At 43.0% G+C, this 13,729-nt stretch overlaps 1 protein-coding gene and 1 long non-coding RNA gene across 3 annotated transcripts in view; one reads left to right on the forward strand and one right to left on the reverse strand.

The window, feature by feature from the left end:
* Positions 1 to 3,764: 3,764 nt before the first annotated feature.
* Positions 3,765 to 5,617, reverse strand: LOC135100458 (uncharacterized). Its single transcript, XM_064003376.1, has one exon. The coding sequence runs from the start codon at positions 5,479 to 5,481 to the stop codon at positions 3,910 to 3,912; it is 1,572 nt and encodes a 523-aa protein (XP_063859446.1). The 5' UTR covers positions 5,482 to 5,617; the 3' UTR covers positions 3,765 to 3,909.
* Positions 5,618 to 7,113: 1,496 nt separating this feature from the next.
* LOC135100461 (uncharacterized) overlaps positions 7,114 to 13,729 on the forward strand; it is a 291,394-nt gene continuing 284,778 nt past the window's right edge. For both annotated transcript variants that reach the window (XR_010268716.1, XR_010268715.1), the window contains exon 1: positions 7,114 to 7,463. This is a non-coding gene — a long non-coding RNA (uncharacterized LOC135100461). The remainder of the gene's footprint in view (positions 7,464 to 13,729) is intronic.

Raw genomic sequence — 13,729 nt, forward strand, 5'->3', positions numbered from 1 at the left:
TGGATTTAATTTCTAAAATGTACAGTCAATTTCTCAGAAGTTTGTGTCATTTCTTTCCAAATAATTTTGTTAATTTTTCATAATCTTTTAAAAATGGATCCTACACAGCAATATAGATAGTATTTATTGTTGATTAAATGCACATGACATTGAAAATCCCATGTATAGTAAGCAGCTGAGGATGGAACCCTGAGAGGCCACTTAAAGTTCATGACTGACTCCTTGCCTTGCCAATCAAATCATGTGACTACCAAAGCCTTAGTGAGTGCCAGTCAGACTTAATTATCTTGCCACTATAGTGCTATGAAAACATTACTTTATTTGTTTCATTGTAGTTCTTTTTCCTTCTTAAGTTGTTTCTTGCTCTATTATAATTTTCCCTTGTCAAGTTATTGTTTATCTTTTGAACTGCATATTCTCTGTCTGCAACTGGTTATTTCTTTCTAAGATCTGTGTGAATCAGTGGTTTCTTTGTGTTCTCTCAAACCACAATTATCTAATCTCAATAGAAGCACAACAAGAATAGGGTAAATGTCGGATTTTCTCTAACTTATATGCTCATCCCATCAACTTACCATTTCATGAATTATTGAGAAAGATTGCTGCATAATGATATATATATATATATATATATGTAATGAGTGCATAACTAGGGCACAGTTAACCTACCTTAATTAGGCTCACCAAGCACTCACCACAAGAACCCACTGATTAATTTAAACCTCCTGCTTAGGTTCACAGAAACCCGGGCCACAATTTAAAAATTTAATGGTTGAGTACATAATAAAGAAAACACAAATGAGTACATAATAAAGAAAACACAAATAAAATATGAGTGCTTAACACTCTTAGAGGCCACACTGCTGGCACTCCAAAATACCTGATCCCATGAGAAAATGGGTAAATCCACATACAAATAAACAGGAGAAATAAACACTTCACGCACCAACACAAGAAATGTTATATGCCACTGACACTGTCCCACCCTAACCAGTACCCCCAGGACCCTCACACCCTATAGGCCCAACCGCACACCGACCCAACGCGCTGAAGGTACACCACTACCACTACCCTGAAGTACTGCAGCTCTTCCTCCATGCACGGTGGTACTAACACCATAGCAGCCAGGGACAGCAAGTTCCTCACTGCAGCCTCCTTAGTTCACAGTATCTGCTACGGTGCCACCTCACTGACGTCCCACAGCACACTGCCAAGACCAAACTCCTGCCAACCAAGCGTACAAATCACCACCCTATCTCCCAATAATGTCCCCCAATGTACACTGTTTTCACCATGAAAGAATACAACAAATCCCAATAACATACCTGCAAATCAAATGGCAAATCCACCACTACTCTGCACCCTGTCTCTCTCTCGCTCGCCTCTCCCGCCAAAATCCCCACAACAACAAACCTTCAGGGCCTTAAGACTCGTTTTGGCAGGACTCGCTGACTAGTCTGTGAGCCTCTCACAGGCGCCCCCACTTCAACTTCTTACACTCACCCCCCCTGAACTTTGTGCATGCCCTCATGCACAATCCCCACAGCCAACACAAGACGAACCCGTTGCACTCTTTTCAGCAATCCTACTAGACCTCCTGAGTTGAGGGGCCTGAACCCCTTTAACCTGCTCTCAGCCTTCACCACTCTGTTCATCTGGCTCTTCACCAGGCCCTAGGGCATCCCCTCCCTCCTGCTCAACCACTGAGTCCACTTGTTCCTCTGAGTCCGGTTCTGGAAACCCAAAGCGCTTTAACACTTCTGTCATATCTGGCATTTCTACTTCTTCCTCCTCTGGTGGCCCTTCTTTACTTGTCCCTGCATGGCCCTTACTGCCATTCCAAGGACGCAAGTTACTGCGATGTAACACCTTACTACAGCCGGACTCACCTTCTGGTCTGACCCTATACACCCCACTCACCCCATCCAACACCTCCTCAACTTCCCACACCTCAGCTGCAAACTTAGGCTGAATCTTCCTCCTACCTAGTACTGCATTGTCCCTTAGCAACACTCTTTGTCCCACCCTCAATGGCTCTGCTTTTCCTTGCTCCTGACGCTTCCACCTATTGGTATTGTGGTAACTTTTGATGTTCAACTTAGCTGCTTTCCAAGCAGCCTCCTGTGTCTCTTTGAGCTTCCTAATTCACATGCTATGGTTAGTAGGCTCACAATCAGTTTCCTCACAGAACCTATCCAAAGGTTAATGGGGGTCCACACCAAACAACAAATAATGGGGTGAAAAACCAGTGACAGCATGGGGTGTGGTATTATAGATGGCAGTGAGGCTTGACAAGTGCCTAGGCCAATGCTCCCGCTGTTCCTGACCAAGGGTAACTAACATCCCATGTAAGGTGCGGTTAAACCTCTCACAGATCCCATTTCCTTGAGGGTGATACGGGGTGGTACGAGACTTGGCTACATGGTAATACTTGCATAGTTCCTGCACTAACTTTCCCTCAAAATTCCTACCCTGGTCACTATGTACCCTTTCTGGGCAACCAAAATGGTGAAAAATCTCCTCCACCAAGATCTTGGCTACTGTGCTTGCCTTTTGGTTTTTAGTAGGAAAGGCCAGGGCAAACTTGCTAAACACATCCGTCACCACCAATACATTTTCCTTGCCATCCCTGGCCGGATCCAGCAAAGTGAAGTCAACAGCCAACACTTCCCAGGGGCGGTTGGCTTCCAACGTACCCAACTTAGTCTTGGCCCGCACACCCTCCTCCTTCCCCATGACACAGACTTTGCACTTTGCCACATACAATTTGATGTCTTCATGTAGTCCTGGCCAAGCAAACCTATCCTTCACTAGTGACGTTGTTCTAGCAACCCCTTGATGACCCCACTGATCATGAGCGGCTTTAAGCACTTCTTGTCTCTGATTCACTGGCAACACCACTTTCCACTTCCTAGAATCTGTCTCCCTTCCACGCCAGTAGATCACCCCATGCCTCATAATGAGGGACCCTCTCACTCTCCACCATTGCCTAAACTCCTCTACTTGTAGCAACTGCCTTAGTTCTGCTGGCCTCACTCTACCAATCATTTGTCTCCACAACTTCCCTACAACTGGACAAGACTGTTGCATATCCCTAAGCTGCTCCTTACTGGCACCACGCCATACCTGCATCACAGCCACCCCTTTCACCGAGGTGTTAGGACTGGTTTCCCATATCTCCTTCTCTTCCTCCCCTCCCTCAATCAATTCCTGGGGCCTCCTCGACAATCCATCCGCTTGCCGACACACTCACACTGACTTCAAGCAACTGTCACAGAACAAAGAACACTTCCAATCCTTAGCAACGCCATCTGTCCACCTCCCCGAGCCACCAAATGTATGCACAGGGAGCCAATCTCTTCGACATGACCCAGGTCAGATGCCCACCATCCTAAGAGGGACTCAGGCACACAACTAAAACTGGCAGCTACTAAACATAACGGAAACTAAGCATACAGCCACAAACAGCTGTTCACATCATGTCACTTGTGAGGGTAGGTTTGGTGTACGCACACACACACACACACACACACACACACACTTATATAACACACAGTTTTAATGGTTGACAGTGCACCTGCTAGATTGACACACCTACTATCAACCTTTAGACATGCCCACTATAACATGAATAATGAGAATAATCAAATAGCATTATACACTCAACTCTCTCTCTCTCTCTCTCTCTCTCTCTCTCTCTCTCTTACACTCTCTCACACACACCTGGACACTTCTCTACAACACAAGGAAGATCTGAATAACCAGCACTGTGATGGTGGCAGGCAGAGTACAAGCCAGGGATGTGCCAGGCAAGGTTGTATCACTGCCCACACATGCACAGTGGTAAAGCCTCACAGCTACTCTCTCTGGATCACCTGTCTTACCTCCTCTTCCTTCTCCTCCTCCTCCTCACTTGAATATCTGCTGCTGGCTCGGGTCATTTTCAAATTCAGAATATGCGTCATTAAGCTCCATAAAGATTAGTTTGGCCAGAGATTCATGTTCTGTCCCCGTACACTTATCAGGATGCACAGCCAGACAAGCCTTGCGATACATCTTCTTGACATCGTTGGGCTGGACCATCTGGTGCATGCCACACTCATTCCACTTACACCCGTCCCAGATGATGGTGTGCAGTGAGCAGATCAGCGCCCGGATGTTCTTCTTCTTCCCTTCCGTCCATTCCATTACCTTGAGCTTTTCTGGGTCCATGTTCTTGGCCAACTCCACCTTCTTCATCTGTGCCATGGTGCGTGGGCCAGTGTCCTTCCCACTACTGAAGCTGAAGCCCTGAGAGCCAAGAAGGTCACCAAAGGCATCCTCTCCCACTCTGCCCTTGCCCGCACCGCCAGAATTCTTGTCGGCATCAAAGTTGGCTCGGCCGTAGTTGGGCTGTGACGGAGACTTCATCTGGTGGTGGGGGGTGCCAGTGGGGGTTTTGCCTGTGGGGGTCTGGAACTGTGGCTGTGGCTGTGGTGTGTAGGGGGGTCTTGGAGGTTGTTGTTTTTGTTGTTGTTGTTGTTGTTGCTGTTGTTGTTGCTGCCAGCCTCCAGCCTGGCCTCCCATTGTGCCTGGCATGTGTCCCTGCCAGGTCCCTGGTGCTTGGGGCCGGTGCTGGGGGGAGCCCATGACGGGGGTGCTGCCCCCCATGGGAGTGCCACCAGCAGGAGTGCCTCCTTTGGGTGTGGTGGGCTTGGATCCTCCCCAGCCTCCCATGCCAGCCAGGTTACCCAGCTCAGCAAAAGGATCAGCTGGCTTGGACGGCTGTGTCGGTGGCTGCTGCTGCTGCTGAACCATGTCCTCCCACTTCACAGGCTGGTGCTTTTCCCACCATTTTCCCAACTTCACTCCTACTTTTCTGTCTCTCAAATTCCTACAGAACCATGTAGTTAGCAGCCATTGCCGTTCTTTATCTCCCTTGTCTCTCACTTTGTACATTTTATCCACAATAACACCCAGAGAATCAGCAAATTCCCACACTCCTTCACCCGGCTGTTGAACCCGAGCATGCAGCTGTTTTTCTAAGTCTGTATAATTCAGCTCTGGTCCAAAAGCAGACCTCAAACAATCAAAAAGGTCAGACACAGTCTTCACAGTACTGTTGCGGACCCTTCGACGGGCTGGGCCTTCCAAGAACCCACACAGGTATGACACTCCCTCAGAGCCCTGTAATCCCAGCTGCTTTATTTTCTCTGTGGCATCCTCTATCCAGTCATCCAACTCACTGGCCCTCCGTACCCTTCCAGAGAATTTTCCAATAGTGGGGACAGGACGTGACCACACCATGTTTTGCATGTGCCCCATTTGGTCAAACTTATTACACAGTTGTGCCACTGCTTGAGATAACTGAGCATTGGTACTGATTAAGTTATCAACTACCTCTGGGGTCACTTCCACCTCCCTGCTCTCCTCCTTACACTCAACTTTAACCCCAGCTACACCTTGGCCATCAACATCACCCAAACACAACAAATCCTCCATTGTGCAGGAGTAGTGCCACACTAACACTTAAGTGGATTTTGCCAAAAGCACTGGACCAAGCAGGAGTTTGAAACAATTTCCCCAAAAGGGCATAGAACTACGCTCTGCTACCAATTGTAATGAGTGCAGAACTAGGGCACAGTTAACCTACCTTAATTAGGCTCACCAAGCACTCACCACAAGAACCCACTGATTAATTTAAACCTACTACTTAGGTTCACAGAAACCTGGGCCACAATTTAAAAATTTAATGGTTGAGTACATAATAAAGAAAACACAAATAAAATATGAGTGCTTAACACTCTTAGAGGCCACACTGCTGGCACTCCAAAATACCTGATCCCATGAGAAAATGGGTAAATCCACATACAAATAAACAGGAGAAATAAACACTTCACGCACCAACACAAGAAATGTTATATGCCACTGACACTGTCCCACCCTAACCAGTACCCCCAGGACCCTCACACCCTATAGGCCCAACCGCACACCGACCCAACGCGCTGAAGGTACACCACTACCACTACCCTGAAGTACTGCAGCTCTTCCTCCATGCACGGCGGTACTAACACCATAGCAGCCAGGGACAGCAAGTTCCTCACTGCAGCCTCCTTAGTTCACAGTATCTGCTACGGTGCCACCTCACTGACGTCCCACAGCACACTGCCAAGACCAAACTCCTGCCAACCAAGCGTACAAATCACCACCCTATCTCCCAATAATGTCCCCCAATGTACACTGTTTTCACCATGAAAGAATACAACAAATCCCAATAACATACCTGCAAATCAAATGGCAAATCCACCACTACTCTGCACCCTGTCTCTCTCTCGCTCGCCTCTCCCGCCAAAATCCCCACAACAACAAACCTTCAGGGCCTTAAGACTCGTTTTGGTGGGACTCGCTGACTAGTCTGTGAGCCTCTCGCAGGCGCGCCCACTTCAACTTCTTACATATATATATATATATATATATATATATATATATATATATATATATATATATATATATATATATATATATATATATATATATATATATATATATATATATATATATATATATATATATATATATATATATATATATATATATATATATTATACACACACACACACACACACACACACTGGGTGTTCCAGGAGTCATATATTCCCAGAAATGAAAGATCAGGTCATTGTAAGTCATAAATATTCTATGGTCAAATACTGTTAAACAGGAACAGATGGTGCAACATGATCTTGGTTTTGGCTCTTGGGAAGTGTTAACCCAAGTGGATACATGCAGGTATGAAACTAGATTAATGGGAAATAATAGCATTGTACCTGTACCATGTGGAAAAAAAAAAAAAAAAAAAAAAAAAAAAAAAAAAAAAAAATATATATATATATATATATATATATATATATATATATATATATATATATATATATATATATATATATATATATATATATATATATATATATATATATATATAATAAAAAAACAAATAAAATAAAAATAAATAAATAAGGTAAATCAGTCAATAAATCAATAAATAAGCAATAGAATAAATAAATAAATAAAATAATACAAAACGAAATGAAAATCACTCGTGATCAACAATAGTTTACCATCAGCGTTTTTTCTTTCGCATGCGGGTACTGACACTAGAATGTAGAATCTTTCTAGTATTGTTGCAACAAATATAAGTGTGCTGAGGATGACAATATTGCATCTCAACTTTTATTTTCGTTATTATAAATAAAGAAAAATAATATAACTGAATGGTGGACGAGAATCTTAGAACTAGTACTGTTGAAAGCCATCAGTCGAGGTCCAGCCACGTCACGTGAGAGGACTGTGGCTAGCTAAGGTGGAGTGAGATACTGAAGGTACTCAAAATTGCAGATTAATTTATGTTTTGTGACAGCACCAAAGTACCCGAGGATCATGAAGCAACGAAAGAAAGAGAGTAGCAAGCCTGACAGGAAGCCATGGTATGTAGGAAAGTGTTGGTAGCTTATGGTTTGCTTAGGTGTTCTTTTCTCACTGCATTTATTCTTTTCAGTCAAGGATCTATGCCCAGCTTTTTATATTGTTAAATAATGTTTTCTTTTGAACTGTGAATGAGACATGCAACTTCCTCCGATATTATGTTTATCCTACTGATCTATTTAATTTAATTTATTTACATCTCTATGTAAGAGGGCCTCTGATCAAGGGCAACATAAAAGCAGGAATAAAGGCCCACTGAAGATGTTGTTCCTCAAAGAATACAGTAAAATTAACCAAAATTATGAGAAGAGTCTCGGCGTGTGTGTATGTGGGGTGTGTGTCACTCACCCCTCACCGTGCGTGTGTGTGTGTGATTCATTACTTACTGCTCAAGATCTTCATTGAGACACGGATATCAGGCTTCTAGGTAAATGCAGGCTGGAGTTGTGTGAGGTGAGTGTCTGAGTGTCGCTGTGTTGGCGTGTCTGAACTGCCTGCCATTACCACATCACACAAACACACTCACCACTTATTAGCGCAAACTGGTCTTTCCTCGTCTATTTTGTTTATTTTCTTCATGTATAAGTTGTCTGATCTATTTACTGTCCCATTTATATATGATTTTGAAGAGGCTGATAAATAATATTGATACCTGTGTATTATGTCTCCTAACACAGCATACTGTTGGCTTGCGTTAAGTGGTGATTTAGCCTACAGGTCGTTAAATCCAAGAAATGGACACAAATTGTATTATGCCAATATAAAATTGCAATTACACAAATTACTTTTCCTTACGTTTGAAGATGCAAGGATTAATAAATGTTCTCTTTATTCTAAGACCAAGAAGACAAGGACGAAGAAAAAAAAATATATTGTAAATAATTGTACTGACGCCTTTGCAAGATTGATAGGTAACAAGATGCTATTAAATTACACTGCTGGGTAGATGGTTAGCTGTGACGTGGCAGGTGGCGGCGACGTCATATCTACAGGAAGTCAACTATACGAGTCTTCCTATTATGAGTATTCTCTTTATGCTGTGATGATATCTGGAGTCTCTCAAGCCCTCTGGCTGTTAAGTAGGCTTTTCCCACCAGGAGCCATCTGCCACAGTGATAGATAAGCAGGACACACCTTACCGTGCTCATTCGCTGCCGAGCCTGCTACCTGTAGTCTGTTAACTCGGGTGTATTTAGATGCCTATTGGTACAAGTACGTACTTGCCCCAGAAAGACTTTATTTGACCGTAACTAGTTAACTGCTCAGTTAACGAAAGGATCGGTCAGCTAACAACTACTGACAATCGGAACTGGCGTGTAGCATGTAGAAGAAGCAATTTAGTGTATTAGTGATCAGAAAATGTCATGGACCTCGTGTCGCGATCAGTGATGAGCATCACTTCCCTTAGTTAATTAGGGGAGGATGTGTGCGGAGGCTCGGCAGTTCACTGTTTGGTATTTATAACTGCATGGCGATCTACCATCATGTTAGTGCAGTGAAAGATGGGTGCCTTCTTTCCTTCTCGTCCCAGTAAATAATGATACGTTGTTTCATTCGTACATGATTGTATTTTAGCCTGTTTCCCTGCGTGAGTGGCTGGCGTGTGCGATTATTTGTTTCTCGTGATCACCCTTATCCCGGTGGGTCCTTGGTGAGTGCGGACTGGATTCCAAATCGGTGATGGCACAATAAAATCCAAGACCTCCACCAGCTTCAGGTTCTTGAGGTGTGTGGTATCTCCACGTGCTTCACCATCACTGTGGAAGATCGTGAGAACCATTTCTTCATTGGTTACAGTCACTCATAAAAGTTGGTGGGGGTCTATGTGTGTGGGCTTGTTCATTCCCTTCCCCTTTCTATACGGCAAGTCTGTCTAATGAATCGATGTGACGACGCATAGATGCAGAGTGCTTCATTGCTCACTGCTTCAGGTCTTGGTCAACATACAATGTTTTATTACCTATTTTTCAGATGTGTTTTCATTGGATATATGGAGGCATACTGTATATGACAGATATATGCGATACAATATATATATTAGATATTTTGTGCGTTTAGTTCTTATTGGCTTATACCATTACTGATGTGGATACGAAACGTATTTCCGAAATGATTCGACTGCATCTCGACCTGCACTACCGTCTTCACTGCTCACTTGCCTAATGAAAACTTAGATATCGAGAGGGCTCTAATCTTCTTATTATATCATACGATGGTGAATATGTAACTGATTATGACTACCGATAAAATATGATTAACAAACAATCATTTCTTACTTTATCAAGTTACAGTTCCGGCGCGTGTATGGGTCTGTGCGTTGTCACATCGTTAGGACACACTCGCCATATAGAAAGGGGATGGGATGCACAGGCTTACACACACACACACACACACACACACACTGATCCCCGCCAATTTTAATGTATGACTGTACCTGTGTACTGAAGTAGGTATTGCTGATCTGCGACGTCATGTGTCAGTAGCAAATGAGCAGCGCATTCGTTTATCAAATGTAGGAATGTTAGACTCGTGACCGCGGGATGATCTGAAGTGGCCCGCGAGGTGATATGTGATTTTTCAACTCGATTCTGTAATTGTTACATCTGAGGAAACTACGAAACTTTTAAGGCGAAAAAAAAAAATGATGTGGTTATGCACTTTGGCTGGGAGGGATATGGATTTTGTGGCTGTTTTTTTTTTTTTCTGCATGGCTGTGTCATCGGTTGTTATGTGGCTTGGTGTAATGTGCAGTTTGCATGTTGTGACTGTGAAATGGGTTGCTGTGTGGCTCATGTGATGCAAGTGGTATGTCACTGGAGTGATATGACTTGCTGTGTCATTGGGTGTGGTATGGGCTGTTGTGTGGGTGCTGTGATGTGTGGCATGATGTGGCTTTGTGTTATGTGTGATGTGGTGTGGAGGGTGAGATGTGGGCTGTGAAATGTAATGTTGGTTGTGGTGTGGCTGGGTGTGGTGTGGTTTCGTGTGGTTGACTTGAGTGTGATATGGGTTGTTGTGTGGCTAGTCTGGTGTGTTTTGCGATGTAATTGTGGCGTATGGTGTGGCTGGATGTGATGTGTGATGTAGTTTGGTGTTGTGTGGTATTGTCACCATAAAACTTTTCCTCCTTTTGCTTTTGCGCTTGTAGTAGTAGTAGTAGTAGTAGTAGTAGTAGTAGTAGTAGTAGTAGTAGTTGTTGTTGTTGTTGTTGTTATTGTTTTCGTCATCGCCGTCGCCGTGGGTGTACTCGTTTTTTGCTGTTCCTTTTGATCTATTACAACACTTGCTAAATCATTGATGCCTCTCGAGACCATAACCAAGTGTACAATTGGCCCTCGAAATTGTTTGAGTTTGACACCGCTAATCTAGTGTCTTGTCTTCAGTAATTTTACTAAACCCTGCATGCCAATGTCTGGTTATGAAATACAGTATACATATAGCAACAAAGGAAAGTATAATAAAAAAGCTTGTCAGGAAAATGATCCCCCTTGTGGTGATCCCTGACAAGACGTAAGTAAAACTAGATAATAAATAAATAAATAAATATATCAACAAGTAACACGCCAGCACTACCCACCAACTTATTGTTCTGGTGGCCAAGCAGTTTCTAGATGTTCAAGCCGTGAGTTGTTTTACTATGAAGAGAGGAAGACTGGCTGGGGGGGGGGGCCAGTATTTGATGTAGAATGCTGAACGATCTTTGGCGCGCTGCTTCATTATTTTTGTGATAGATGATTAGAACTTAATTTTATAGGAACACCAAACAACATGTGCTTCTGTCATTCAAGCTGCGTCATCATCTGCTGATCAAGAGAGCCACGCAGAGCCAGACTGACCAGGTGTGTGCTTGACTCGACTGGCACGGGGACACGTAATTCATTGATGACATTCAGTAGCAAGCGACAGTAGTAGGAAATTTATAGGAATATACTGAATAGATTTGTCTCGCTCTTTTAGAAATCAGAATCGTGTACTGGTACCTTTAAAAAGTGACGTACTGGCTGTGGTGCTGCGTGAAATGGGTGGCGGTGCTAAGGAATGGTAGTAATCATCCGTGGTGTTCGGCAGTGATATGTCGGGAATATTTCACGTGTATGGAGTTGTAGGGTGTACTGAGCATGTCATACACGCTGTGTATGATTCATTGTTTGCCGTGATACGTAGACTGTGGTGACAGTAAGTACGTCACTATAGTGTTCATGTAACATTGATACTTATGGAATTTTTCAGAATGTGGCTAGACATTCTAAAACATTTCCTTGTTCTGAAAAGGGACAAAAAGAAAACAGTTTTCAATCATATTTTTGTATAATTTTTGTATTATATTTTTATATCTTTAGAATTACATCGGATAATGATACCACCACCACCACCACCACTTCCTCCTCCTCCTCCACTACCACCTCCACCTCAAGTCTTGCTCTTTATCCCTCTTGGCACTTCTCGTACTTTCGCTCTTCCCTTCTTTCTCCAGTATTGTTATCGTCGGATCTTATTGCCTCCATTTTTCTCAGCTCTCTTTAGTTTCCTTGCTATCTTGTTCTTTTTTTTTTCCGTCCACTTTTTTCCCTACATACCTCGAATTCTCCGTTTTCCTCGCTTCCCCCCCCCCTCTCTCTCTCTCTCTCTCAAAACTCCCAAACAGTTATCAATGGAAACCTCTCCATCTCCTTGTGTCACCTCTATATTTCTCTTCATTTGGTTTGACTCGCATATCTCTCTCAGTTGTCCCTCTCTCCTTCATCATCGGCTCTTCTGATATTCTCTCCCCCAGTATTCCTCTCCTCATCACCATCATCACCACCACGTTATCAACATCCTACATTGTCTACATTCACGTGCAAGATAAAAGCCTCGCCCTTCTAACCCTTACCGCCGTCTGCTGCTCCTGTACCCCGCGTAGCGTTCGTTTTCTTTCCTCCCTCGGGCTGACGGACGGGTGGGCGGTGGGGGAACGTGTTTGTCTGGCGCTGTGAGTAGGGATTCAGGAGAGGGATTTACTGTTCTTCACGATATATTTATTTATTTATTTATTATCTAGTTTTACTTATGTACTTGCTTCCCTACTCATTTTTTTTATGGGTAAAGGAGAATGGCCAAGAGATACAAAACTTATAACAATGAAAGAAAACTCCATTTGTTGTATTAGCCGTGTTAGCCGAGTTAGACTTTAGGGACATAGGCAGGCTGGCAATTTACATACATTTCATCAGCTTCATCGTCTTCATTTCATCAGCATACGATGGGTACTTGATACATTTGGCATATATAATACGCTTTTTCCTGTTTTAAAACATAATTCATACAATAGTTTGATTCTGAATAGGTTTAGAAGTTGTTATGTATCGGATCTCGGGTGCCTGGTTAGGTTTGTTTGTTGTCCAGCTGCCTCTCTCTCTTGCCAACATCGAACATGCACCTTAGTCTTGCTCTGAGGGCGTCTTAAAACCGCTCAATTTTCTTTTTTTTTTTTCCTCATTACAGCAAGGATCCAGACCACTTTGGCTGTTATTCTTTTCCCAAAATATATTCTTAAATGCACTCAAGAATTCTCTTATTTACTACATTTATTTGCAACTGAATTAAGATGATTTTTTTTTTTTTTTTGTGTTCTTATCCTCGATCTTTCTTTAGCCTATTAATTAGAAGTGATTGTATTCATAGTCTGCCAGGTAGAATTATTAGTATCAGCTAAACTCTTGCAATCACACACACACACACACACACACACACACACACACACACTAAGATTGTGGAAGTAGCATTACTCCTTGTAACGTCTTCATTCGGTATGACATTTTCTCTCTCTCTCTCTCTCTCTCTCTCTCTCTCTCTCTGTTTGTTTATTCATTTATTTATTTACTCATTTTTTTTAAAGGAGATTGAACAAGGGATTAAAATATGGATTGAAAAAAAAAAATAAAAGCCTGCAACTACACCATGCATCTCCCTAAAGGAATCAGCAGTAGAAGAATAAAAAAGAATGAGGTCTTGATAGTTGATACTCCTTCCTTGTAACAGTTCAAGGCAGGCAGGAGGAAATATAGAAACAGGAAGAGAGTTCCAGAGTCTGCCAGGAAAAGGAAATGAAAGAGTGAAGGTACTGGGTATCTTTTGCATGAGCTAGGTGGCCAGAACGAGTATATATCTTTAGCAGCAAGGGCGAGGGACATAGGCAGGACATAGGCAGGCTGGTAATTTACATACATTTCATCAGCTTCATCATCTTCATTTCATCAGCATACGATGATATGATGATATGTATCAA

The sequence above is a fragment of the Scylla paramamosain genome, chromosome 5, assembly GCF_035594125.1.
Source record: "Scylla paramamosain isolate STU-SP2022 chromosome 5, ASM3559412v1, whole genome shotgun sequence".
Lineage (NCBI taxonomy): Eukaryota > Metazoa > Arthropoda > Malacostraca > Decapoda > Portunidae > Scylla > Scylla paramamosain.